At 38.9% G+C, this 25894-nt stretch overlaps 1 protein-coding gene across 1 annotated transcript; it reads right to left on the bottom strand.

Moving 5' to 3' along the window:
* Nucleotides 1-15620: 15620 nt before the first annotated feature.
* On the bottom strand, nucleotides 15621-25755 carry LOC102226320 (cilia- and flagella-associated protein 52). The gene is made up of 14 exons (XM_023343335.1): nucleotides 25581-25755; nucleotides 24729-24928; nucleotides 24518-24654; nucleotides 24284-24406; nucleotides 24006-24105; nucleotides 23729-23845; nucleotides 23381-23481; nucleotides 23085-23255; nucleotides 21747-21895; nucleotides 20239-20384; nucleotides 19889-20040; nucleotides 18932-19034; nucleotides 17554-17665; nucleotides 15621-17057 (listed from the first exon to the last, which is right to left on the bottom strand). The coding sequence occupies exons 1-14, from the start codon at nucleotides 25648-25650 to the stop codon at nucleotides 16876-16878; spliced, it is 1863 nt and encodes a 620-aa protein (XP_023199103.1). The 5' UTR covers nucleotides 25651-25755; the 3' UTR covers nucleotides 15621-16875.
* Between the last annotated feature and the right edge of the window lie 139 nt (nucleotides 25756-25894).

The raw sequence follows: 25894 nt of genomic DNA, 5'->3' as shown, positions 1-25894 counted from the left end.
GTAAGTTAGTTTTGTCTTATTTCCGATACTGAAACATAAAGCATGGTTCTGTTGTGCGAAATAATGGCAGCTTACGGATACAGAGGAAGAATAAAAGCATCTACTATCTTTAAAACATTGCATGCCTACTTTTTCTCTCTCTCTTTCAGACGCTCTCTGTTTATCCCTCCTAAAACTCCACTTTGGCCAATTTCCCATTTGATGGAGTCACAGGAAAGCACACTATGCCTGCTTTTAAATTAGGAAATACCATTTGTAAGACTGCATGCTCTTTAATGTCTTTGCACTGAAAGAAAAGCAAATTTTTGTGTGTGTTTTCCAAGCCAGGTTATTTTAATAGCCTTTGTGTCTCACCTGCCTTATCAGGACTTTGTTAAACTTGGCATGGTTTAACAGCAGTTGTGACTCTTAGTTTTTGCATCACATTACATTTTCTTTCAGATATTTGCTTTACGAGGTTATATGTAATGTTTTGTAAATTAATGCACATTCCTCAAAATGATCTAATAGAGCCTTCACAGTAAATAACAACAGATTTCTATGTAAATGATGATTTCAGACATGTAACAAAATGTGTAAAACATTGTTCATACTGTGTTTTTTTTCTCTATCTTAGAGTTTTCAATTCTATATTAGAGCTAATTCTGCTTCCATAAACTGAGATTGTTCAGACAGTCAAACATTTTGAACTATGTGTTAATCTTTAACAAATGTTGCAAATTTTTCAACCAAAGCCCTTTAAATTGTTGCACTGAGTTTTATTTATACTGTGTTACCTCAATAAAGAGCTACTGATTTTACTACTACATCATTTTAAACATAATAAAATAAACACTGGGTCTTGAAACGACAACGTTCATCTAAAACAGAGGAAAACAGATGTTCCCATTTATTCTCATGTGAGTCTTAATGTAATGAAAATGCATAAAGGCAGCAGAGCTTTCAGTGCAGGGAAGAGTGAATAAGGGAACTTGTTTGCACAAATAACCCAAAATGCTTTGCTTGAGGCAGCATTGGATATTTTTCCATTTCACTACCACCAAATGAATGCATTAAACCTGGGGCACAGCGAGAGTGTGTCTGTGAGGTCAGGCTCGTAAAAAGTGCCCCAGCAGGTGCCTGCTGTACTGCTTCGCTCACAATTATGCATTCAGTCATACGCACAGACACAGCTGAGAGGACGCATTCAGACGTCTTACTCCAGGCCACAGCGCTACTCGTTTCTTACAGCCATCTTTAACAGAGGTTTCCTTCATTGTTTGGCGGTGCATATTAAAGAAGGGTGTTGCATTTGGGTCTCTGTAACAGATATCAGCAGAAGTCATAAAACCCCAGAGGTCAGACAGATAAACGCAGGAGCTGCAGATTCACGGTGCAGATGTCTGTCTGATTACGATGATACACTGTTATGCTGCACGCTGCTGCCAGGGGGTTCTGGTGAGGACGAGGCTACGAGCCCTGTGATTGGCCGGCCTCTGAGTGACCTGGAGCTGATGTGAGTCTCCAGATAACTTCATGGAGAGCGGTACGTGGAGCATGACTCCGAGGTTGGTGGAACGTCATTTGGGCTCATGTTGATGGCTTCACTTACATGCCAGGAAGTGGGTCAAGAACTTGTATGTGGTTGGTGGCTGAAAGTGTGGCTTTGTGAGTCTTTCAACAGTGAAAATGTGAAAATCTTGCTGTGCATTCAGGTAAAAAAAAAAGAAGTTTGCTGCTCTTTGTCTTCTCAGTCAGTCAGTAAGACACCAACTGTCTAGTGAAAAATTGCAAAAGCTTGTTTGTTTTATTGAGATATTTATGCATTTGGATACATCATCTCAATTGTAACAACACATACAATTTTAAATAACATAACCACACAACGGAAATGGGAGAGATTATGTTTTTAAACTTTCTGCAAATTCTTCATGGTGAGGAATAAATTTGGACTTTGCCATATTCTTTCCAATTTCAAATGGCTAAAATGGCACAGCTGTGTCACATCAAGAATACTTAAAAATAGGATCACTCAGCATTTTGAAGGAGGTTTGCCCTATTTATACCCAAAGGTCTGACATGGTGGGATTTACAGAGCCGTCGGAAGCCTTCAGACGGATAATTTTAGCACCTCATGAGCCTGACAGGGGTTATAAAGAGGTTTAAAAATAATTTTTAATCAGTGGAAAACACTGTAAGTGAAGGACAGTAAATGCAACTTAACATGTTGACCCTGATACCAAACTGCAAGATGCTAAATGAAGTCTCTAAAGATTTAATCAGGGGACCTGATTTTGCTGTTGTGAAATTCAATGTTTCTGCAGTCAATCAAACGAAAGCCTTGTTTTTTTTTTTTATCGTCATGAAATAAAACAATACAAGTCCTTATATTTCTCTGAGTTTGGAAAGCAGGTTTTGTTCTTTTACTGTAATTTTTGAGTTTTGCACCAAAATGGCAGTAAAAAATTTGTTTTCACATGATCTTTCATCTTTGGTCAAACTCATTAAAATTGTGATATTTATTCATTTTATTTGTTTCTATTCCTTAAAATGTCTCTTGTGGTGTAGCTGGAAAAAGATCAAAATAATTTCCTATAGTCATGGTGAAAACATACCTCAAACCTGTAACAGCAGCAAGAGGTGCTTCTGCATTCATGGGGGCTGAATAAAAATGCAAACACGTCATTTAGATTTTTTTTAGATTGCTAGTCACATAAAAGCCAAATAAAACACATTCAAGTTTGTGATTGTAATGACAAAATGCTCCTTTTTTCTTAAAAGTGTAGTTTGTAATGCATATTATTATTATTGATGGTTATTGAGATATGTGAAACAGACCCAGGAAAGAGAAGAAGAAGGAGGAGAAGGGGAATGATAAGAGACATGGCCTCCATTAACAGTGTCACTGTGCATAGTTTTCTTTTTCAGTTGCTCAAATTTAAGAACTGTGTCAACACCGCATATTTTCCTGGTCCGTTTTTTATCTCAATTGTTACTAGAGGTAAACAGGAAAATTAAACTCCATAACTTGCTGCTAAGATCAGACTCTATCATAAATGAAGTCAGAACACACAAGCTTCTCTAAATAGTGGGTTTAAAGAAAGAAAAGAAAACTTTAAACATGCATGCCTTGTATACACACCTTCACAGTTGTGAAAGCAAACAGAATAACAATGCTGCTGTAAGACCAGTAGAGATGCACTGAAGTACTTTACTCTCCAAAATGACTGTAGCTGTGTAGGAAAGGCATTCATCCCAAAATATCTTTTATTTAGTTGTTGTTTGAGGTGAAAGGACCCAAATGCAAGCAGGACAGAAGTAGTCTCATGGTGAAGAATCAATTTAATGAAATCACAAAAAAATAATATAAAATAAACCCTTCAGCAGTGATGTTCAAACCTTTGGTCAAAGTAATTGGTAGCATAAATGTATATTCTTTAGCCTAACAATGATGGAATATTTTAACAAATACAATAGTTTCATTTTTGTGCAGAGGATCTGTAAATCATTGTAGGTCCAAGTCTTAAATGATTTGTCATTTCTTGGAATCTATAACTTTTTTATTTATTCTCAGCAACAAGAACAGGACATGGGTGATTCATTTTTTGGAAATGCTCACTGGATCAGTAAAGCCTAAAGAATGTGTGAGTAAGGAGTCTAACAAAGAGGTGCAAAGATAAAGGGGGGAAATCCTGAACAGAACAAAACGCGACAAGAAAAAGGTTCAAGAAATTGGTTTAAAAGGTGGCAAAAAAAATTGGAAACAAAGGTAACAAGGAAACAAGAAGTAAATGAACAGCTGAATATAACTTTAGGTCTATGAAAGAGACACTAAAGAGAACAGAACAGTAAATATGCACCATAAAGCTCAAAGCAATAGAACGGACCTAATATGAAATATAAAATAAATATTACAAAACAGAAAAAATATTACTAGTCTCTTTTGATACTAGGTATTTCTTATTGGTTACTTCATCATGTAAAACTGAATATCTGCATTGTGTAGATTAATTTAATGATAAGTGCCTTAATTCAAAGATTTAGTAACCATTTATTTCAGTAGATCTGAAACCAGCAGATATATTTATCTTTATATAAGATATACAGCCAATACAACTAAGAAAAATGATCTAAAACAGCGACCTCTGTCAACTAGATCCACTCTCACATTCATTAAAGTCACGGCTATATGGAGTGAAAATGGTCTCAAGATATTTTGAGACCATTTTCACTCCATAGAGCAATGCTTCTGACTGACCATTAGTATGAATGAAATCTGAACCAAGCTGAAATATGAAATATTTGTGACCAAAAACAGTTTTCGTTGCAGTCTCTTATTTTCAGATGTATTGTGAAGAGTTATAAAGCGCTTTTGATTCCCATAATGTTTGAGGGATGCATCTCAAAGATTTCCAGCATCAGTCCATTCATCCAGACAGTGAGCTCTCGTCTTCTGGGAGCAGCCCGGCTGCCTCCTGTAGCCTTCAGACATGTTTTAATGGTGAGTCTGAACTTTTGGCTCCTCTGGTTCTCGTGAGATACACGCACACACATACACATACACACAGCGGTACTGGATTGCATATATATCAGCCCTAGTCACCTAACCAATTCCTCTATCTCATTTTTATTCTCCTGTTGTCTCTTATCGCCTGTATTTTTTATTCAAAAATGTGCTTTTTCCCATATCAAATCTTGTGCTTCCCATAAATGCAGGTTACTTTTCTCTTCTTTTTGCTCATGTTTTCTCTTCTGTTCCTTATCTGCCATTCTGTCCCCATGTTTCCTTTACCACAGCATCCCTCCTCCTGTAGCTCATTTCACTTCCCTTTTCTTTTACATGATTTTCACATGTCTCAGTTTTCTGTGGAGAACGCCATGCAGCCAGGTGTTTCTGTGTTAACATGTGAAAACACAATGTTTCTTGCAAAAAGGAGGAGAGGAAGAAGTTAACTGTGATCAGAGCAGATGGAAGGACACCTGCTCAGTAATGATGTTTTGTTACACACTTTGTCTCTTCTATGGCCAGTGACTCAAACACACACACACAGACACACACACATTGCTACCTCAGGGAGGCAAAAATGGGCACAACATGAAGGGACATCCTCCTCCTCCCATGTGGGTTAGAGTGACTGATGGGACGCGGAGAGTCAGATAAAAGAACAATGAGGAAGCATGGAGGCAGGTCTGACAGGGAAAAAGAGGAGATAGAGATGGAGAGTGACAAAGGACAGACAGGGTGTGGCTACACATTTGGAGAGAGAAACTGCCAACAATGAATCCTCCACACGGCTATGTCTGTGCTGATATGTGTGTTTGCCAGAGGTAAGAGTTTTTCAGCGAGGCAGACAGAGAAAATCTGTCTAGCTGCTGGTCTGAGAGACTCTTCCGTCCACCATGGCAACTGAAACTGTGAAGCTGGTCTGCATTTGGTTCCTTTCGGATGATGAGTTGTAAATCGGAACAAAAGTTGTTTAAAGGTTGAAAGAAAAAAGATTTATATTTTACACTATCCAGTCTTGAGAAAGCATCGGACAAAAACAATTTACAAAGCAAGAACAAAAACTGGAATTGCAATATCTCTGACTCTATTCAAGGGAGTCATCTTGGAACAGGTGTGACCTAGTGACAATTTTACAATTACTGTAATTTTCGGACTATAAGCCGCTACTTTTTCCCCACGTTTTGAACCATGCGGCTTTTAGCCCGGCTCGGCTTTTCTGTGGATTTTTATTTCTTCGACCACCAGGGGGCTCTTTAGCAGGAAGTGAATCATTGGAAGTCAAAATTGGAAATCAAAGAAGAAAGCACTAACTTTCATTTAGAACAAGCACATGCTAGCAGCAGGCACGACGGAGAAATGTTTTCAAACTCTTACCCCCTCATCAAGATAACAACACGAAGAAGTTCATATGATGCAGCTTTTAAGTTGAAGGCTATCAATAGCCGCTGCACATAAGCTCGGGGTGAACGAATCCATGGTTTGGCATTGGAGACACAGGGCTGCTTCCTTAATAGCAGGTGTATTCAGGTGATGACGTCCTTGTGGGAAACCGAGAGCAGCAGATGCCAGCGGCTTATAGCCCGGTACATTTCCATTTAAAAAAAAAAAAAAAACTTTGTGGGTGCTGTTATAGTGAGGTGCGCTCTATAGTCTGGAAAATACGGTAATAGTAAAGGTAATGTTTGTAGTTGTATCTGATTATACTGAGCTTAAGACTACCACTGTGGGAGAAGAGGGCATTGTTACTGTTGCTGGTCCATGTGGTCCAGATGGCTTATCTTGGAGGAGACACAGATTGGATTGTTGAAGATCCTGGTAAAATTATTATCAATGATCTTCATAAAAACTCTAGAAAATGCCTCTTGCTAAGAAAAGGCAGAAAAAACACAAAGAATCTTCCAATGGGGAAATTGAGAAAAACAGCATAATTTAACACTTAAATTCTTTAACCTTAAAATAAAATTGTCAGTGCTGTTGAGTTGTCAGAAAAAAATCTTTAGTAAACAAGAACTGTTTTGCATAGATAAAAATGGAGCATGCTAATCTTTTGGTTTACAGAGCTGGCAATAAAACCCAGACTTATCCTCATAATATGTTAATAAGGATGTCCTCTGAAGCGGCAGTGCAGTAATTTTAGAATTTAATCTCTTTTTGCATTAAAAGGCAAACAAGCATATTCTGCAGTATCTTATGCTTTCAAACATAAAACAAAACTGATGTACATTCATATGTTTGTGACTAATTCAATGAGTCACAAAATGCCACACGTACAAATAAACAGATTTCTAAAGCAACGCTTTGTGTCAGACACAAACAGAAGTCAATACTGCTAAATGACATATAGCTTGAAAAGTCATATACTTTCAAAGACAGAACTATGTCTTCAGGAGACATTTCAGAAGGTTTTCTGACTTGAAAAATCAAGACTTTTGAGAGTCCAAGTGGGACAGTTAATAAAATTACTCTACAAAACATGTTAATTTTGTTTAAGATTTTGCTGTAAAATCTTACTAATAAGCTGAATGTCACAAGACAAATTGCCACAAAGGCATGTTTTAATTGGCACTAGTTTATAAAACATGATTAGTTCAGTCCACAGTCAGAAACGAGAAGAGGAGTAAACAATGCGTTAGTCTCAGAGGAGACGGAGCGGCACAGCCCGGTAGGCAAGCAAACAGAGCAGAGCCCGTTACCGGTGGTACAAATGAGGTTCTTGGCACTATGCATGTCAATGAGTAGAAGGTGAAGCCCAAGTGGGTAAAAACACACACACAGGCATCCGCTCTCCAAGCACAACCAATCAGAGGAAAACAACATGGGGAGTGTCACCCCGAAACTCTACTAACTCTAATGCCAACAAATATATTCACGCCTCTCTGTCTCATTTCATTCACTTATGAGCAGATTCACCATGACATAGCCTGCAGGTGTCATTAACATTTCAAACATGGAGAATTATGCAAACACTCCGCGTGCTGCGATAGCAAGCAGCTCTGCTCGTTTTACTTGGTCGTTCGGCCACTGAGACGGAACTGTTTTCTCATCTGTCAATGTTCCGCAAAAACAAACATCCTGTCAGCATCGCGTGCGTTCACATTTACATCGGCGTGCTGCACATCAGGGGGCTGAGATAGACAAAAAAAGATTGGCTCGACTGGTTCTTCTAAGGAAAACCAATTTCAGAGAAAACACGCGAGTCGACGTCTCGCACATGAAAGATGGTATCAATGAACACGTTCTGCTCCCATCATCCTTTCTGACCCGTTTGGATGGACTGTCCGACCTCGTGGCCTGCAGAAGCAATCTGCTCTTATTGTATTTCATAGCAATCAATTCGTGCTTGGATGAACTGACCAAGGTATGCGGGCGTGTACATGTGTGTTAGCGTCCATCTCAGTTGGTAGGTCTATGTGCAGGTTCTCAGAATATGGGGTGATCAATCACATCACACAGCTTTAGATTAGAGCTCCATCGATCTGGTCTCAGCTCTGACAAACAGCCTGACCCAGAACACGTCCACCTGGACAGGACACACACACACACACACACACACACATACGCATGCATACAGCTTCTTTTCTTCTGCTGCATTTCATGTAGTGCCTCCCAGGAGCATGCAATACCACATACACACATACCTGGAATATTTACGGAGAACCGCAGTCTCACACAGCGCGGTCCCTGTGCAGTAAACATTCAAGGTGGGAAGAGTTTCACCCTGTGGGTGGCTGCTCATTTGTATGCCCCTTTCACTGTGGGTCAGCTCTCCTGCCCCTGGTTCAGAAAAGTAAACACACACTGTCACAGCTTGATGTTCTCATCATCCTTTTCAACTGGCACAGGAATGTCAGACATTTTTCTACCTGTGTGCGTGTGCACCGCACTTCACTTATTAATGCTGTGTATCATCCCAGTCGATGATGATGTGTGATGAAGGTCTTTGCCTGAGGGTAGAGAGACCAAACAGTGGAAGCTCAGAGATGTGCGCCGTTTGCAGAATTACCAAGTCCAGGCTCCTGCTTTTGAGTGTGTAATTTTTCCTGAGTGCGTGTGTGTCCGTATTTATTGAGCTTAACCAGAAACCATTAGCAATATGTTTCCAGGGAGGATGTTATTGTGTTATTGAGATATGGCTTGAAGATGTCCAGTTGTCTGTGATGTGAAGCAAAAGCAAGAAGATCAAAGCAATGAACATTTAAAGCTTGTATGCATGCACTCATTTTGGCATGGTCATTTCTCCAAACGCTGCAGAGTGGAGACATCCACACAGGCCACAGATGAAAAGATAAAACTCTTCCAACACTTGCTGCTTATTTACATTGGAACATTTGGTAAGCAGTACAAACTTACTGGGAAATAACGAGAAAAGTACTTCTTTAAAATATAATTGGAACTGATTTTATAAGTCTATGAATTACCAGGAACATATTTGTTTCTCGGAGGTCGAAAGGTAAGAATTTTATGGCCCAATAATAAGTAACATTGTCAAAGTTTGACCTAAGAGGGAAATGTTGGGTAAAGGGAAATATTCTCAATTCTCAGAGCTGCCTTTATGATCAGTGCTGTTTTGACTCTCATGGACCTAACCTTGGTCTCTGTGTGTGTGTGTGTGGGGGTGTGTGTGGGCGTGTGTGTGATGAGGGCTGAATCTCAGCACAAACCGCTATAGGATCAGCTTGGGTCATTCTGAAGAGGTAAGGCAGCGCTGCCACTACTGAGTATCAATCTGCTAATATGAGGAGGAACAGAATCTAAATAAGTAGTGGACGTTGAGAAACTCTTAGCAGAATCTGGGAGTTTACCTTCAAAATACACTGGACTGATACTCTTTACAGGAAACATCAGAGCAGACTCTAACTGCAAGATAAACTGCAGATACTTTGAACTACTGAGATGCCATTTATAAGAGTTTGCTTTGACTAAATCTGTAGTCCTACAAGGTCATTAGAAATCACTTTAAAAAGACAGTTGTGGAATTTTACATTGGATAAGGTAGCGTTCTGTCATATACTTCATACAAATAAGAAAAGCCAGCCAGTTCCAAAGCGTTAGCCAGAAATATGACACAAGCAGACCTTTTTACTGCTTGCTTTGATATACAAAAACCTCTTGCTTAATTGAGAAATATTTCTTTTATTGATGTTTTCATGGAGTCTTGGAGGAAAGTCGTCTCATTTTTTATCCTGTTGCATAACAGCTAAGCAGTGAGTTTCATAGACTTACACAGTATAAAGCCGTTTCTAAGTCTCTTTCTGTGGTGAGTTTCACTGGTATGGACAAGTGACCAATTGAGACGTGCAGAAAGAGGGCAAATTGACCAATGAGAGCTGTTCTTATTATAAGTGATTTACTCTCCTGACATCTTTAACCAAATTACCCAGCATCCTCTGCGCCGAGATTACTGAGATGTAGAGTCACCGCCTGTGTATGAAGTGTGTGTGGGTACATTATTACACTTTGAGCTGCAGTTTATGGTGATCTTCAAGAGGAATTTGGAGAAGGGAGATATAAAGCTAAAGCAGAAAATGTGTTTGCTCTGAGGCTTCTTCTGAAATCAGTTTTCAAATTGTGTCCCAGTTTGTGCAAGCTGTTATGCAAGGCAGGGTTAAACAACATATTTATTATCAATGTTTATTATCATTGATTGTGAGTCTGAGCTGTTGTTGGAAAACTCAGAAAATTTTACTAGACTATAAAAAGCTCCTTTGTACTTTTTATAAGTCCATGTAAACTATGATACCCACTGATTCATGCAAGCTAGTAGAAAAAAATGGATTAAATTATGTTAACATGCAAAGGATTACCTAACTTTCAATAAGTAAACAAGTAGTTAAAGATTCTCACCTATCAGCTTTAATACGTTTATATATAAATTTCTACATACTTACACTAAGACTAACAAAAACAGTATAACTGCTAAAGTTGTACTCAAGTATAACACTACTACAACATATATTACTGAAGTAAAAGTACAAAGTAGCTATGCAAAAGTTACTAAACTAAGAGTTAGTGTATTTAGTAAAAATGCTACTTAATGTGATTTAATTTGATGTAATTATGCAAACAAAATGTTAAATTATTTGCACATTCTGGTACTCAAATAACATTAAAAATTGTATATTATACTAATATGTTATTTAAATATTATTTTAGTAGAAGTAAAATGTATGATGCTGTAAAACTACTCTTAGAAGTACATTAAGAAAATGACTAATGCAAATGCAGTAAATGTAACTAGTTACTATCCACCTCTGTCTGTATGATCCATTATTTAATTTCAGCTATTGTTCTGTTGGCTCTCAAAGACAGATAGTGAAGGTCGTCTCATTTCACGCTTGCAATGGTTAATGCCATTAAAGTAGACATACAGATTTACTCATATGCCCACCCCTTCTGATATATGTGCAAATGTACAGCAGCAAGATGAGGGTACCATCAGACGGCCCGAACCACTTCTGTTATAAACGGCAGCTTTCATGTCACACACAGTCATGTTCTGCCTCTGTGCCTATATGTGTGAGTACATATTTGTACCTTTCGGTGTGACAGATGTTTGACCAGTCTCCAGTGATCCCATTACAAGAGCCTGAGAAGCAAGGCTTATAAATGTGTGCGTGTTTGATGGAGAAGATCATCTCAGGACTGCAGTTATTTAGCAGCGCTCTCTATCACTGTGGCATGTTATTATCTGGCTGGGGTCTACGTTACATCACTCATACTTACACATACACATTGGGGTGGGTGTGTGAGCACCCAAATAAACAGCACATGGTCACAGAAACATATATCTGCAATGGGTTTTTTGTGTTTTTCATCCTTCATCACCAACCAGCAACCTCCAGCTCTGGAAAAGCTGCAGATCTTATAAAAGGGGATGCACGACACTGATTTGGGGGGAAAAAATGGTTTGTAGGATCATAAATAAATAATTTTACAGAAAGGCATAAAATAAATAGCAAATAGCTGGTATAGTCATCCTGCTGAAGAAAACAAGATGACGCCAAATTCCAGCAATGCTGGCAAAACTCAAAAATATTTATTTTTCTTTATTTTTATAAATTATTAATTTGTTTAAAAAAGAATCTGTAATCAGCATAATATATTCCAGTCAAGGTTTAATAGTCAATTTATTCCTTTTTTTTTTTGTTGCTTGGTTAAAGTGGATCTAGAGCCAAAAAGAACAACATTGAACATCAACTTTTTGTGTTTTCTCATAAAGATTTCATGAATCTCATCTGCTGGCATTGGTCCACTGTGCTTTCGAAAGTCCACAGTCAATGCAGCTCTCTACTTGGACATTTTGGATGGACTTTATGCTGTTTAGTAGAAGCTTGTCTTCTGCAGGCAAGCTTGATGGAGATCCTGATTTAATTTTTCGAGCAGGACTTGGCACCTGCCCATCCTGTCAAAGATACCAAAACCTGCTTCAGTAACTACTGTTCTTGATTGGCTAGCAAACTCCCCTGACCTTTAACCCCACAGAAAATCTATGGCGTATTGTCAAGAGGAAGATGAGAGACAACAGACCCAAAGACGCAGATAAGCTGAAAGATGCCATCAACACAATCTCGGCTTCCAGCACACCTTAGCCAAGTATCCGGTTATTTAGTTGCATGCAGTTTTATTCCAGCTGATCTGCGTTGTTTTTATATTTCCTGATCAAATGTAACTGCTCAGCTTCACATCTGGCTGAGATTATATAATAAAATGAATTGCCCTTTTTTAAGGTATTTAAGTAATTACTTAGTATTAAAAGAAAAATAAATGTGACACTTTAAGGTTGTAAGCAAAATAACAATGTAGGACTGTAGGGATTTGGGTTTCTGAATGTTTATTTAGGTTTCTGTGTTCTGTGGAGTCTCTGTGTTGTCCCATCTATTGCTTGATTAGTTACACCTGTTCCTTGTTTCCCCTGATTGTCTCCCTGTGTATTTAAACCCACCTGTGTTCCTTGTTCTTTGTCGGGTCCTTGTCTTGTCTGCTGTCAAGTCTGTCGTCAGTTTGTTTGTACCAGCTGCTACCAGTATTTGAGCTCTTAGGGTTTTTACTCATCTGTGCTGCCTGGACATTTTGTATTTCTGACATCATCATTTCATTCTCAACAACCCGGGTCCACTGCGTCTCCCTCACCACCTCTCACCGTAAAACATGACAAGGACGATTTCTTGGTGACGCCCAGATTTGTTGAACCGATTGCCAACTTGCCTGGAAGGGAATCAAGCATTGCTTAGCAGGTCTGTTCAGTTCATAACTGTAAACGTAGATCCATCTGCAAACACACTGATGCATACATGCTCGCATTATGTTAAATACACTATAGGTATTCCTGTACATATAATAGGTTACTATGCATATTGATAATTCTTTGAAAAAAAAAATCTAAATAAGAACCTTCAAATTTTACAGGTAATAGTGGTGATTTGTGAAATCTCTGGCTTATCCATACATACAAGCTTTTGAATGTTTAAGGAGCTCAAGCTTTAGCGAGAAATGCAGAGATGGTAAGTGTCGTGTCTCACAGATGCCATACGTGACTTTGTACATCTGTGTCTTGCAGAAGGTTATGTTCCCCCTGCTCAAATTATCCTCGGGCCCCTCATTTACAAGCCTCTTGTAGCGGCACCTGAGAGCAGATTATTGTTAAGGAGACTGGCAGCAGAGCAGGCACAGAAAGTGGATCCCTTCTCTTCTCTTCTAATCTAATCAAATTTGATGTTTCCAAACACACAGTGGCTGGCTGAAGGCACTGCGATGATAACCCAGGAACAAAGCCCACGCTTGTTGCTGCAGACTTACCTAAGCTTCTCCAATTCCTGCCTCAATTTAGCATTCTCCCCCCAAGGCTAAGAGCTGGAAAACAACATGAAAGCAATTTAACCGGGTGACACTGCATGTGTGTGCTCTGCTCTGTGTGTGTGCGCACGTGTGTGTGGGTGGGTGTGTGTGCGTGTGTATTTGTGGAGCAGGCCGTGAGGTTATGGGGGCATTTCCTCCATGTTACCACTTTATAAGGAAGAGACACAAATCGAAGCTGAAATGCCTGCAACCTCTCTATAAATACTCCATCTGTTTACAGACAGCTGTGAAATCTTCATATTTTTATAATATTCTTTTTTCTGTCATTCTTAAATCCACTGTTTCCCAAAAATATTCAAACCCCTTAAACATTTTTGATACATTTTGTTTCATTACAGCCACAAAATCTATTTCATCAGCATGTTAAGATTTTACCAACACAACACATAAAGTGGAGACATTTTTTTTTTAATTATTTTCTTCTTTTTTTTTCCATTAATCAAAACCTGAAAATAGCCACATGTCACAGATTATCGATCAGCTTCAGGGCTATACATAGTTTCCACAAGTCTGAACCGGAAGTGACCCGTGACATCTTAGTAGGCATGTTCACTGACATTTATTCAAGTATTACCAGAGCTGGGTAATGTATTCACAAACTGTGATCAAGTAATAATTGTAATGTACAGTACTTATATTGTTTATAAGTTAGATAGGAACGAGGTCAGAGCCAGTTCTAAGCTTGTGCTTATGCCTGCTGCGAACTTTAAATGGGTTTTCTCCCAGCCGTTGCTTTCCAAACAACGACTTCCTTTTTGCATCTCTTCCACAAAAAGCAATTTTGTAGCCATCCTGTAAACAGATTCATCCTTCTGGGCTGTGGATCTCTGCAGCTCCTCCAGAGTTAACCTCTCAGCTGCTGCACAGACAGATGCTCTCCTTGTTCAGCCTGTCAGTTTACGTCAGTGTTGCTGTACAGTTTCAGTTTTCAACTGATGAATTGACCAAATCTCCATGTGATGTTGAAATCTGTAATATTGTTTATTACTCAAACCTTGGTTTAAAGTTCTCCGACACTTTTTCTGTTGTTTCTTCACTATTGTTCTCTGACAAACCCCGAGGCCTTCAGCCAAGAGAATAGTTTTTCATTTTCTATCCACTTTACCACTATGTACAAAGGTTAGTCTGTTATATAAAATTACAACAAAGTTCATTGAGTATAAACACTTTTTGCAAGGTTGTAAGTCCTGGATGTCAGTACAGAATGAGACAGTAGATATTTTACTACTTTAAAAGGTTTTTTGCTTTATTATTAAAACATAAAAGGCTTTTTTAAGTCAATGTAGTAATAGGAGGGCTGACTGCTTTGATATACTGTGTGTGTATCTGATGTAGCGATCCCCCCAGTCAGTGCAGCAGAGATCCTTTCATCACTTTGACCTGCCCTGCTCTCACTTTCATCTCACACCAACGAGGGGCTCATTAATTTCTTATCAAAGGAGACTGATTCACTGCAGGTCTGTGGACAATATTCAAGCATTTATGCACAGAAAACGGATGGGGTCATTGCGTTTTATACGAGCAAGGAATGGTGAGAACTGCCATAAACACAAAATAAAGCCGAATCCTGTCCATCCACTCCCATTGGCCACGTTTCAATCCATGCAACCTGGAGATGAAGACTAGAAACAAAGCTGCTCAGAGCTGAAGCATGCCAAGAAGTGGGGTTTTTTTTCTTTTCTTTTTTTCAGCACATCTGGAAAGAAGACACTCACTGTTTAAGTGTGCATGAGTCTGTGTGCACATATGCAGGAATGGCTGTTACGCCATGTTCCAGATAATCCCACACACAGGCGGGGCCAGCCAGGTTGTTGCTGTGTGCTCCCAGTTCAACTCCACCAGCACACCGCTGGTTTATCTATCCAGACTGACTGACAAACAAGCCATGCCTTGGTGTGTTCCAGTGTCAGAGGCTGCATCATATGTTTTCACCTCCAAACTTTATCTCTGCAGCTGCTGAGAGTTGGAGCCTTCAGTCACATAAATGAATCGATCAAATTTCTGCCTTGAATGTGGGCGTTTTTCTTAACAGAACAGTGAGAGAGAGGACCGATGAGAAATTGAGTTAGGGGATGGTATGATGATTCAATCTGAATTAGACGTGGCCTCTTGTTACTTTCAGCCAACCAAGTTAGAGGATTATCATGTGATCCAGCTTCCTCTCACCATGATATGAAAGAGAAAAATATTTGAAACTCCTTGTCAACTCACAGGAAAACATATTTCTAAATGTTTGAAACAACAGAACAAAGAGAAGCTCATTGACAAGTTTATTTTTAAAAGAATGTAAAAGGAGAGAAACAGCCCTGATATTAATCGAATATGAGCTTACAGGTGTAGTTCTCACTTTTTAGCTTCTTACTAACAAAGTAGTTCTGGCAGAGTTTTGTGATCCTGGCTTTGGTTACTCTACAGAATTACCACAAATGAGAATTAAACCAGAGGACAACAGCGACCGTTACACAGTTTTCATCCTAAACATTTGTGTCCACAATTATTGCAAAATTCTGTTTTTCAAATTGCTTACTTCCCCAACACAGTCATTAGCTCCTCCACCCCCAAAATTATGTTTAAATCCATTAAGTATTCCAAAATTCAGGGACCACAATTACAGACCCTGTTCTCCATTGCTTTCTTACTTTATAGATAGATAGATAGATAGATAGATAGATAGCATTTATTGTCATTGAACAGGATTCAACGAAATTTCTATTGCAACTCCCGTGCAAAAAGTCAAATAATCAGTACTTTATAATACTTACTTTATAAATCAACACTAAACATCAAACATGAAATCATTTGAACTACATGAGGAAATAATCTGGTGTTTCCAGGAAAGACTGTCTTGATTTCTAAAGACATGCCTAAATAAGCAATCATGCAGGAGACAAAAAACAACTATTCTTATGACTCCTGTTGTGCTACAGCGCCATCTAGCTTCAAAATGAAGAGCTTCACATTACCTGCTGTTCATGGCAGAACATTCAGATTTTTCTGATACATCAGACAGACAGAAGTTTGAACTTATTTCTCCAAGTGGATTTTACATAAAAATACTCTCTGTGACATGAAAGTTTTGCAGAGGATTACATTTTTTTTCAGATGATCTTAGAAGTTGCTTTCATGACCAGTCTGCAGCTAATCCAGTTTGATACTGTGAGACTTGATAGTGACACACATTTTCCAATAAGGGGAATACTTGAAGTATCAAAAGGGGATTTTGTTACATTGTTTTCCCATATCTGCTTGACACAATGTTATTGCAGAGATAAAGTCAATTAACTGTACTTATGATCTGAAAATATTTTTTCTAAGAGACACTTTCTTTTGTGAGTCAGAGGAGATTACCTGTCAGGTGGTTAATTATACTAATTTAAATAAATTAAAAAACACTTCAACACATTGACATGTATAATTAGTAGTACTGCTTCAATCTAGTGCTATTCTCTGTTTCTCAGTTTAAATCCATTCTGCAATCTTATATGTAAAATTTGCAAATAAATATTAAGAGAAAATGCTACTTTAAGAGTTTATTAGGAGGAGGGAGGGTGAGGAAACCTCCATTGCCAAACGCCTCCGTCAGCAGTGGCACAGACCAGGATGCTGTTGTTGGAGCAGATCTTGGTGGAGGTAATACTTGCACCAAGAGGCATCCCTACATGGGTTACGTCTCCGAGTGTATAGTCCCACACCTTCAGCTGCTTGTCCTCTCCACCTGACCATACAAAACAGAAACAAATATTTTAATAACATTAAAGAAAACTGTAAAACTGACTTACAGTGTCAGCAGGAGAGAGTAAAACATGCTCAAGCTAAAGTGGTAAAAACATGCCATATTAAAATGGTCATAAGAAGGTTATGACTACCATTTTTGCTTTTACTCAAATGCTCTGTGATTGATCAGACAGAGCACAATCTGGTGGAAGGAAGCAGAAGCAAATGTATGATTGTATTAGCTATTTACATTTTGCTTTTCAGAAGTTACTATCTTGGGCATGTTTGTCATTTTCATCAGGGGCTTTAATAATTTTCTCTGAAATAGACATTTCCTTTTGTGGCTTTGGGGAGGGCATCACAGAATCCTAACGTCAGCCTGCTTTATCCAGTCTAAAACCAGTTTTGATGTCCAGGCTCTAATCAAACTCTCTAAGCTTGACTCAGATCAGTAACACTGGTGACACAATGAAGGTTCAACACAGACAGCAACGGACCTGTCACAAAGTGGTTGCCGTCATTTGTGATGTGCATGGTGTTGATGGCCCCTGACTGGGAGGCCTCCAGTTCTCTGATGGAAGAGCCGTCCAACACATACCAGTAGGTGATCTGACAATCAGATGAGCACAGACAAACCGAGGTTACAGCTATTATGTTTTAACCTCACGTAGTTATTCTCATACTGGAAAGTTTTCAATTTAATAGTAAAAAAGACCACAATTATCCAGCAATTTTCACTCAAAAGCTAGCCTGGTTGCAAAAAAAACTGCATTTACTTTATTGATTTAGAGAAATATAATAAATGTTGAAGAAAACAAAACCTTTCTCATATCGTAGATCTACATTGATGTACAGATTTGACTTGTTTTACTAAAATGTTATTTTTGCACATGCACATTAATGTTCCATCCATCCATTTTCTGTTCACCCTTTGTCCCTAATGGGGTCGGGAGGGTTGCTGGTGCCTCTCCAGCTACGTTCCAGGCGAGACACATTAATGTTAAGCTGATAAAAAAAAAGCCACATAAATAAAAACTTTTGAAGTTTTCTTTAACCTATCAGATTTTTATACACTTGTTCACGTCCGGAAATTTTGAACATGCGCACAATGCTGAAGGGCAAAAATACTGTCGTTTTACATGCCATCCATCGCTAAATTAAACCTGGAGCTGGAGGTATGATTCGTTTAGTGCAGTGCGCCACCAAAAAGGGAAAAATAACACAGAAAAACCATTGATAAACAACTCAAAAACACTTTTTTTGTGCTCTCTGTGTTGGCTACTCTACACAACAACGCCACTATGTGTTTCAGGATTCAATACCAAAAATTTCCCAAGTATATTTCCCATTTCCCACACAAAGAACAGAACATTTAGTCCTTTGCAGTTTTATGATTTTAGGCTTAACATTTATTTTGTGATTATTAATAAGTGTTCACTGTGGTAGATTAGATACTGCTGCTTTTACCGCAGTGGTTAATTATTCAATTTAAACACGATGATATGTCAGAGTTGGTGTTTTTGCCATCTTTTCTTACTTTTTAACTGAACTGAAACACACCAAATTCCACATCACACCTAGATGTTACGGTTGTCAAATTCAAGCAAGAACTACTTCCCTCTCCCTCGCTATTTTTTTCTTAATTTAAACTTTTTCTTGACCTTGTTATCTAGTTGTCATAGCAAAGCAATGCGTCTCTTTTTATTTTATATGTCAGACATACATTTAAGACTTAGCGCGTTATATTGACATCTTAACAGCTAAAACCAATGTCATTGTCAGCCAGTAGTTTTTGGGCCTCCTGTATTGAGACCGGGGCTGGGATCTTACGAGCGTGATGTCATGCTGCAAGGGATCCATAGGGTCTGAATGCACCTTTCTGTCAGTTCCACTTGTGATGATCTGGTGTTCATCTAGATTGTAGCACACAGCCCGGAAAAGAGTGTTCGCAATCACCCTTTGAAGGCTTACACATCGTCTGAACAAGGAAACACAGAGAAACAGAGGAACAGTTCAATAAAGACATGAGAAGAAGCTTGCAAATGTTGTTTTTTACTCCAAGTCAGCTTTCTGTTGATGATTACATTTCAAGGATAACATGCAAAAGGTAGCTTTAGTGTGGAGTTGGACAAGAGTCACAAAAATTGTTGTTGTAAGTTAAGTAGACAGAAAATTTACAGTATGTTGGGATGGATGAAGACAGTTCACCGACAACGAAAAACTGTGACCACAGCTTGATATAATGAAGATTCTCTTTACAGAAAGAAGCGTTTTGTTTAAAGATGGTAAGCACGGTAAATGTACTTTAATTCTCTACAAACCAGAAACAGCATCAATATTTAAAGACAGCCATTTAACAGCACTCTTTGTATTTCTCATCTCTTCTTTTCTAGACAATAATTGGTAGTGTTTTCATTCCATTTTTAAAAGCAGAAGCACAAAAGTGCTTCATATAGTGCTATAACAACCACAGTTTAAATATGCATGGATAGACTGTCCCCACCTATCCTGATCTGAAAAACACTTCAGTTCTATACATTTCCTGACAGCATAGGAAGCCCATGCTCTGCTGCTGCTCTCTATCTGTCACTAAGAATTGCTAAGATGAATGCCATGATGAAATTATGTAGTAATGTGCTTCGATTGATCTTTTCCACAAATTTATTTTAGCTTGACTTTTAAATTTCAAGCCATTTATCTGATCTCCACAACATTTTGCTAGGGCTACAATACAAATCTAAAGGCGAAGAGAGTACGCATAAAGTTTGTTTGTGTGTGTGCATTCTTTCCACTGCTGTAGTGTGTGATGTACTCTCCAGAAGTACTACTCACACTAAGTCCCAGATGATGCAGGTCCCATCAGTGCTGGCTGAGACGCACTCTGTGTCATCGCTCTTGATTTTGATACAAGTCACAGTCTCTTTGTGCTCCGCCAGCGTATCCAGCAAACGGTGGCCTTGAGGCTGTAGCTCCCAAACACGCACCTGCAAATGGAAATAAACTCATTCTTCACCATTCCTTCTCCTTATTTTGTTATACCAGTACAGCCTTTTAAATTGTCATTTTTATTGTAGCATTTTATAAAGAAATAACATCTCATATTGTTCAAACTGAGAAGATACTTGTTTTAATCTCTTGAGTTGAACATTGTATCTGTAGAGCGAATATTAGAACATACTGACCTGTCCCTCTCTTCCTCCACTGACAATCTTCTTGGAGTCTCTGGTGTTAGCGATGGTTGTCACACCCATATTGTGCGAGTTGTTTATAATGAGCAGCGGCTTCCCATTTTTTGGGTCAAACATGCGGATCTTACCATCGCTCCATCCTAAAACCCAAGGAAAAATCTGCATTTCCACTGTTGTGAAGATGAGCGATATTTTGTAGCTGGTAACTTCAGCACCGCTGACGCAGAAACAGATGAACTGCTGCTCTATGTTGCTCTCATATGGACACTTCACAAAGTATTCAGACTACTGTCACATTACAATCCCATACTTCAGTGTATTTTATTGTGATTTCACATAATAGACAAATACCACACTATGCACATTTGTGATGTGAAGAGAAAAGATAAGTTAAAAGAGAAAAAATTGGAATAGTGTGGCATGAGTTTATATTTATTCTATACTGTCAGAGCTATATTGTCATAAGTATTGGGTCACCCATCCAAAATGCTGAATGAAGGTGTCTAAATCACTTCCATAGCCTTGTGACAGCATGATAAAATATCATCAGTGCAATAAGTCCAGTTTTCTAACTAAACTAAACTAGATACCGCACAGTCTCTTGCCTAATGGGCATTTCTTTAATTGGCATCTGCCAGGAGACAGGAACTTGCCTATCTGCATTATCTCAGTTTGATGGAGAGGGAATCATGGTGTGTGTTTGTTTTCATGAGTTGGACCTGTTCCCTTAAGTTCCATTGAACGGAACTTAATGATTTAGCTTTACAAGATATTTTGGACAGTTTTATGCTCATAATTTTGTGGGAATAGTTTGAATATGTGCTTTAGTACATAAAGCGATGTTCACAAAAACATAAAGGACCAAGTTCTGTGTGGAAAAGCTGACTGCCCTGCACAGAGTTGTGACGTGAACTCTGACCTTTTGGAGGAATTACAGTGCTTCTGGAAGAATGGACAAAAACTTCCATAGACTCTCCTAAACATTGTGAAAAGCCTTCCCAGGTGAGATCAAGTCATTAAAACGGTGGCCCAACATCATATTAAATCCCATAGATTTAGAATGGGATTCTTCTGTGTGTGGAGGAATACAAATGAATACTTTTGGTTTATTGTTACAAGAAAACCATGAGAAGTGCAGTTTGCCTCAATCCATATAGGACAAAAAGCTAAACACGAGGAAGCAGGTGTTCAGGTCAGATGAGACAAAAACTCAAAACTGATTATGCACATTACCATAAACACATTATCCCCACAGGGATCTGGGCTGACAGAGCCCAAAAACTGGGCTCTGTCAGCCCAAAAACTGACAGAGACTTGCTCAAAATCAAACCATGTATCAGTTTCCTGCCACTTCCCAATATGCACAACTTTCTGTTGGTCTATCAGATAGGATCGCAATAAAATACATGGAAGTTTGTGGTTGTAATGTGACAAAATATAAAATTGTTAAAGAAATACAAATATGTTTACAAGACATTTTAGATGCGTTGCCTGAATCTCACCACTGATGATGCCGTGCCCATCACTCATGAAGCACAGGGTGTTGCAGGTCACGTTGGGCACAGAGAGACGCATTAGCTCTTTGGGCTTGTTTATGCGCCACAGTCTGATGTCTTCCTCAGAACAGGTTGCAAACACCTGGGACATGGACCTAGCCCACATTAAAAGAAACAAAGAAGTACTGACCTGCCCAACAAGTTTGCCCAACTTCATAACAGATGTTGCATTAATGTGTCATCCGCTAGTGAGCAAACTAGAGAAACACAGATTTTTTTAAATCAAGGGATGTCACGCTCAAATACACAGTTGGTCAAAATTAAAAACTTGATATATACCGGAGAAATTGGGCAGTTTTAAATCAAATGTAAAATAAAGCACAGTAGAAATGTTAAAAACCTTTAAGGTTATTTTCTTCATTTGTAGCCTTCTGAGTTCAATTTCATTGGTAACTCTTTTTAAACACACTAATCTCACAATTCTCACAATAACAAGAATCATTTATTTAAATGAAAGTCCAACCACTTAGTGGTTGGAAAAAGTTGGTAAGACAAAATCAAAAAGTCTTAGAGACTTTTATTGCACTTAGTCCTCATAACTTCTGAATTTTTTCAGCCACCACAATGGAGTTCTCCTTCTATATGCATGCAGCTTCTGCAAGGAAAGGAGCATGTGGAAAACATTCATCACAGTGCAGTTTTGTACCCTGATGAAAACTGAGGGCATCCAATGATGCCCTCAGTTTGAGCCAGATACCAGTAATCTCTTCTCCTACCAATGTGGCCATTAGTAGCATTAGGTCACTATTAATTGCAAACAGAGGTCAGGTGGCTTGTAGATCCTTCTGACATACAGTATGTGCCAATGCATCACCAATCACCATAACATTCAGGAATTTGTAACATTAGCGGTGCATGTGCTGTCCAGTAGCCAGCCATCTGTAGTAGATATTTTGGAATTATTTTTGTGCGTCAAAAATAATTAACCTAGCACAATTTTGACATCTCTGTTCTAAAAAATTCAGCCTGTGCAGGTTTATAACTCCTTACAGGGAAACATGTCCTATTAGGTCATGTTACTTGAATGTAAAAAAAAATCTGTTGTGAAAGAAATTGAGAACCAAGTCTGCTTCTGTCTAAATGTTAATGTGAGACAGGCAAACACAAGAAATACACTGTCTGATACAACACAACCTTCCCCCAAAACACTCTCTAAAAAATGAAAGACAGGATGCAGAAATTCTGACAGTTTCAATAACTTAAAACTTGTGCTGGTCATTTTTCTTCCCATTGGGAGCTCACTCAGACAGAAAAGTGGTCGTAGACATGACAGATAAAACTTACATAGGAATGGCTATGTCGTGGATAGTGCTTCTGTGGCCTGTGCATAGCAGATCAGCTTTGAAATCCTCAAAACTGACGCGATACATCTGGGCTCCCTCTGTGCCGACTAAGAGCTGCCCTCCCTCGTCACTGAAGGCAACGGAGGTCACTCCGTTCTCCAGCTCGATTTCCCTATCAGGGAAGATGAAGGAGAGAAGTAAAAATCATCTGCATAATAAACACTGTGAATTTAGCTGGTTTAGCAGTCAGATGTTGCTATCTGAGGTTGACCCAAAAGATATGAGTGTGAGACTCGCCTGACAGTTTGGAAGTTGTTCTTGGAGCACAGAGCCAAGGTACCCGATCCAGTGCCAATAAGCATGTCTCCAGAGTTCAACACCTTCAGGACATTGATACCCTGAACAGAAAACAGAAAGACTTGTCAAATCAGAGACTTCTCAGAGAACACTAGTAAACAAGCAGCATTATGAACACCAAGGAGCACGGCAAATGGGTCAGGGAGAAAATACTGTAGCTCAACTTATCCCTCAAACATGGAGAAAGTATAGTGGCTATCTCCTGAATGAGCATTTCATCAGGATAACATTATGTGTCAGCAATTGTGCAGTCTTAGACAAAAAAGGCTTGCAGCTGTGATGACTTACCCCGCTGAACTTTGCTCTAGCTGGACCACAGTTATTCAAAAGTTTCAACCTCGTGTTGATTTTCATTATGTCCCCACTTGTAGTGCCACAGAACATATACTGATCACACTCTGAAATCTGCACAAAAAAACAAATTTCTAAACATCGCACCCACTTCACTTTTTTCTAATTACAGTATTTCTTATGATTTCACAATTTTTTTTATTTCCAACTAAGTTTTTTTTTTTTTTAAGTTTCAGGGGTAATAGAGATCCCTAATGTCAATATGGCTTCATACTTCCAAACATTTCACAGTCCTCTTCAGCTTGCCTGTCCTGCAGTCAGTGGGCCAGATCCTTCTGTTGGTAAGATCCAACTCCCAGATTCGCAGTGTTCCACTGGCAAACCACAGCAGTACCAATAAGACAAATGACATAGTAACACTTATTTATTAAATTAAAAGTTCCAAGTGTTGTTGTACTTGGTATTTACAGAAATCCTCCTTGCTATGACGAGACCCTTTGTCGAAATCATTTCCGACACGTCACAGAATGAGAGGAGATGTCGTTCACCCACCTGCCAGCTGAAGCGAAGATGTTATCACTGGTGTGGAAGAACTCCACTGTGAGGCAGTAACCGTAAGTCGAAGCTGAGCTCTTACAGATGGCCTGTTTGGTATCTATGTTCCAAACAACGATGCTAAGAAACACACAGCAAACACCTTGCATAGGTCCTGTTCATCAGATGTCCAGATGTGCATGGAGGTCAGAGTTTACCGGGCTCTGAATCTTTAAAGGTTTAGCTGTTTACCTGCCATCATCTTGGCCCCCAAGAGACACCAGGTACTTTTCGTTGGGAGAGAAGGAAACAGCCTCAACCTTCGCCTTGTGGAGCAGTAGCTGGCCGTGGATTGCTCTCGCTGCATAGTTCCAGATAATCACTGGTGCCTGCAGACAAGTATTACTGTAATTTAAGAGTGTCAAGAAATGTACAATCAAAAGGTTTTTGTGAGTGTGGCTACCTTAACAGCCATAACGTTGACCTGCCCAGAGGCAATGTAGACTCCACTTTTGGACAAAGAAATGCAGGATACATTGTTTGAATGTCCATGCAGAAACTCCTGCTTCCCATCGTCGGTTCTTTTCAGGATAACAAGACTTCCCAGAGGATATATCAAATACTTCTTGTCTGGATGAAGCTTCAAGCCAAAGGGAACACGGCCTGATACATGACATGTGGACAAATGGTGTGAAAGAGGAATATTGGAACTGGAATTTGCACAAGTGTGTTTTTGTTTTCTTTTAAATATCTTAGGATATCATGAATATTACATACAAGTAAAGAAAAACGCAATATTAAAGAAGATTTTTTGGTGGAAATTTAATATCCTATTCAATAGATTTACAATTCTTGATTCTCCTATTCTATTCACAGTAATTTACATAGTACAATATAAAATGTTATAAAATTATTATTAAGCAAACAAATACAAAGAAAACTTTTGAAACTTTCCGTGAAATACATTCAATCCAAAAAAATTTCTGGTGATAAAGTAAACCCCACATTTAGGCGGGTGGGGAAAATTCATCCGAAAACAACAAGTGACCATCTCCGGCTCTTTTGCCTGTTGTGATGTCATCAACCCAACTACCAACAAAACAGAATGAGCACATTCTTTTTAGAGTAAAAACCTAAAATTCCGGTAAGTCGGGCAGTGGAAACCCAACTTAATTGATGTTCTGCTGCAAGTGTACATTTGTTAATGGACAAAAAAAAATGATGCCATTTCAATTTCAAACGTTTCCTTAATTCCTCCACAGACAACAGTACAAAGCAGACCCCGTCCTCACCTTGAACTCCCCAGAGAACTTACCGTTAAAACCGATAACAGCCTCCAACTTCAGCTCAGGAATGCTTCGTGCTTCATCATCCTTGGCATCCATGTCAAATATGTGAATCCAGGAAGGGTGGAAACAAATGCCTCACTAATTTATATTTTCAATATTTAAAGCAGCAGAGGATAAAGCCACCGTCAAATTGGCACTCGGAATGCGCCAAACAAACGGTCACCTAGCAACAAGAAGCGGCCACAACGTCGGCTCCAGTGAGCTGCTTTCACCTGCTTTCGGAAATTTTGACACTATCGTAGTATCTGGCTCAAAGTATGAAACGATGAAAGCCCATTTT

The sequence above is a fragment of the Xiphophorus maculatus genome, chromosome 12 (assembly GCF_002775205.1).
Source record: "Xiphophorus maculatus strain JP 163 A chromosome 12, X_maculatus-5.0-male, whole genome shotgun sequence".
Taxonomy (NCBI): domain Eukaryota; kingdom Metazoa; phylum Chordata; class Actinopteri; order Cyprinodontiformes; family Poeciliidae; genus Xiphophorus; species Xiphophorus maculatus.
The sequence above is the reverse complement of the archived record's forward strand: the minus strand, read 5'-3'. Positions and strand labels throughout refer to the sequence as shown.

Excerpts from the sequence above, each read along its gene's own strand:
- LOC102226320 (XM_023343335.1), bottom strand. The coding sequence starts at position 25,650 with ATGGATGCCAAGGATGATGAAGCACGAAGCATTCCTGAGCTGAAGTTG. Across the intron at positions 24,106-24,283 it reads ATCTTCGCTTCAGCTGGCAG|TGGAACACTGCGAATCTGGG; the intron begins GTGGGTGAACGA and ends GTGGTTTGCCAG. Across the intron at positions 17,058-17,553 it reads CGGCAACCACTTTGTGACAG|GTGGAGAGGACAAGCAGCTG; the intron begins GTCCGTTGCTGT and ends TTGTATGGTCAG.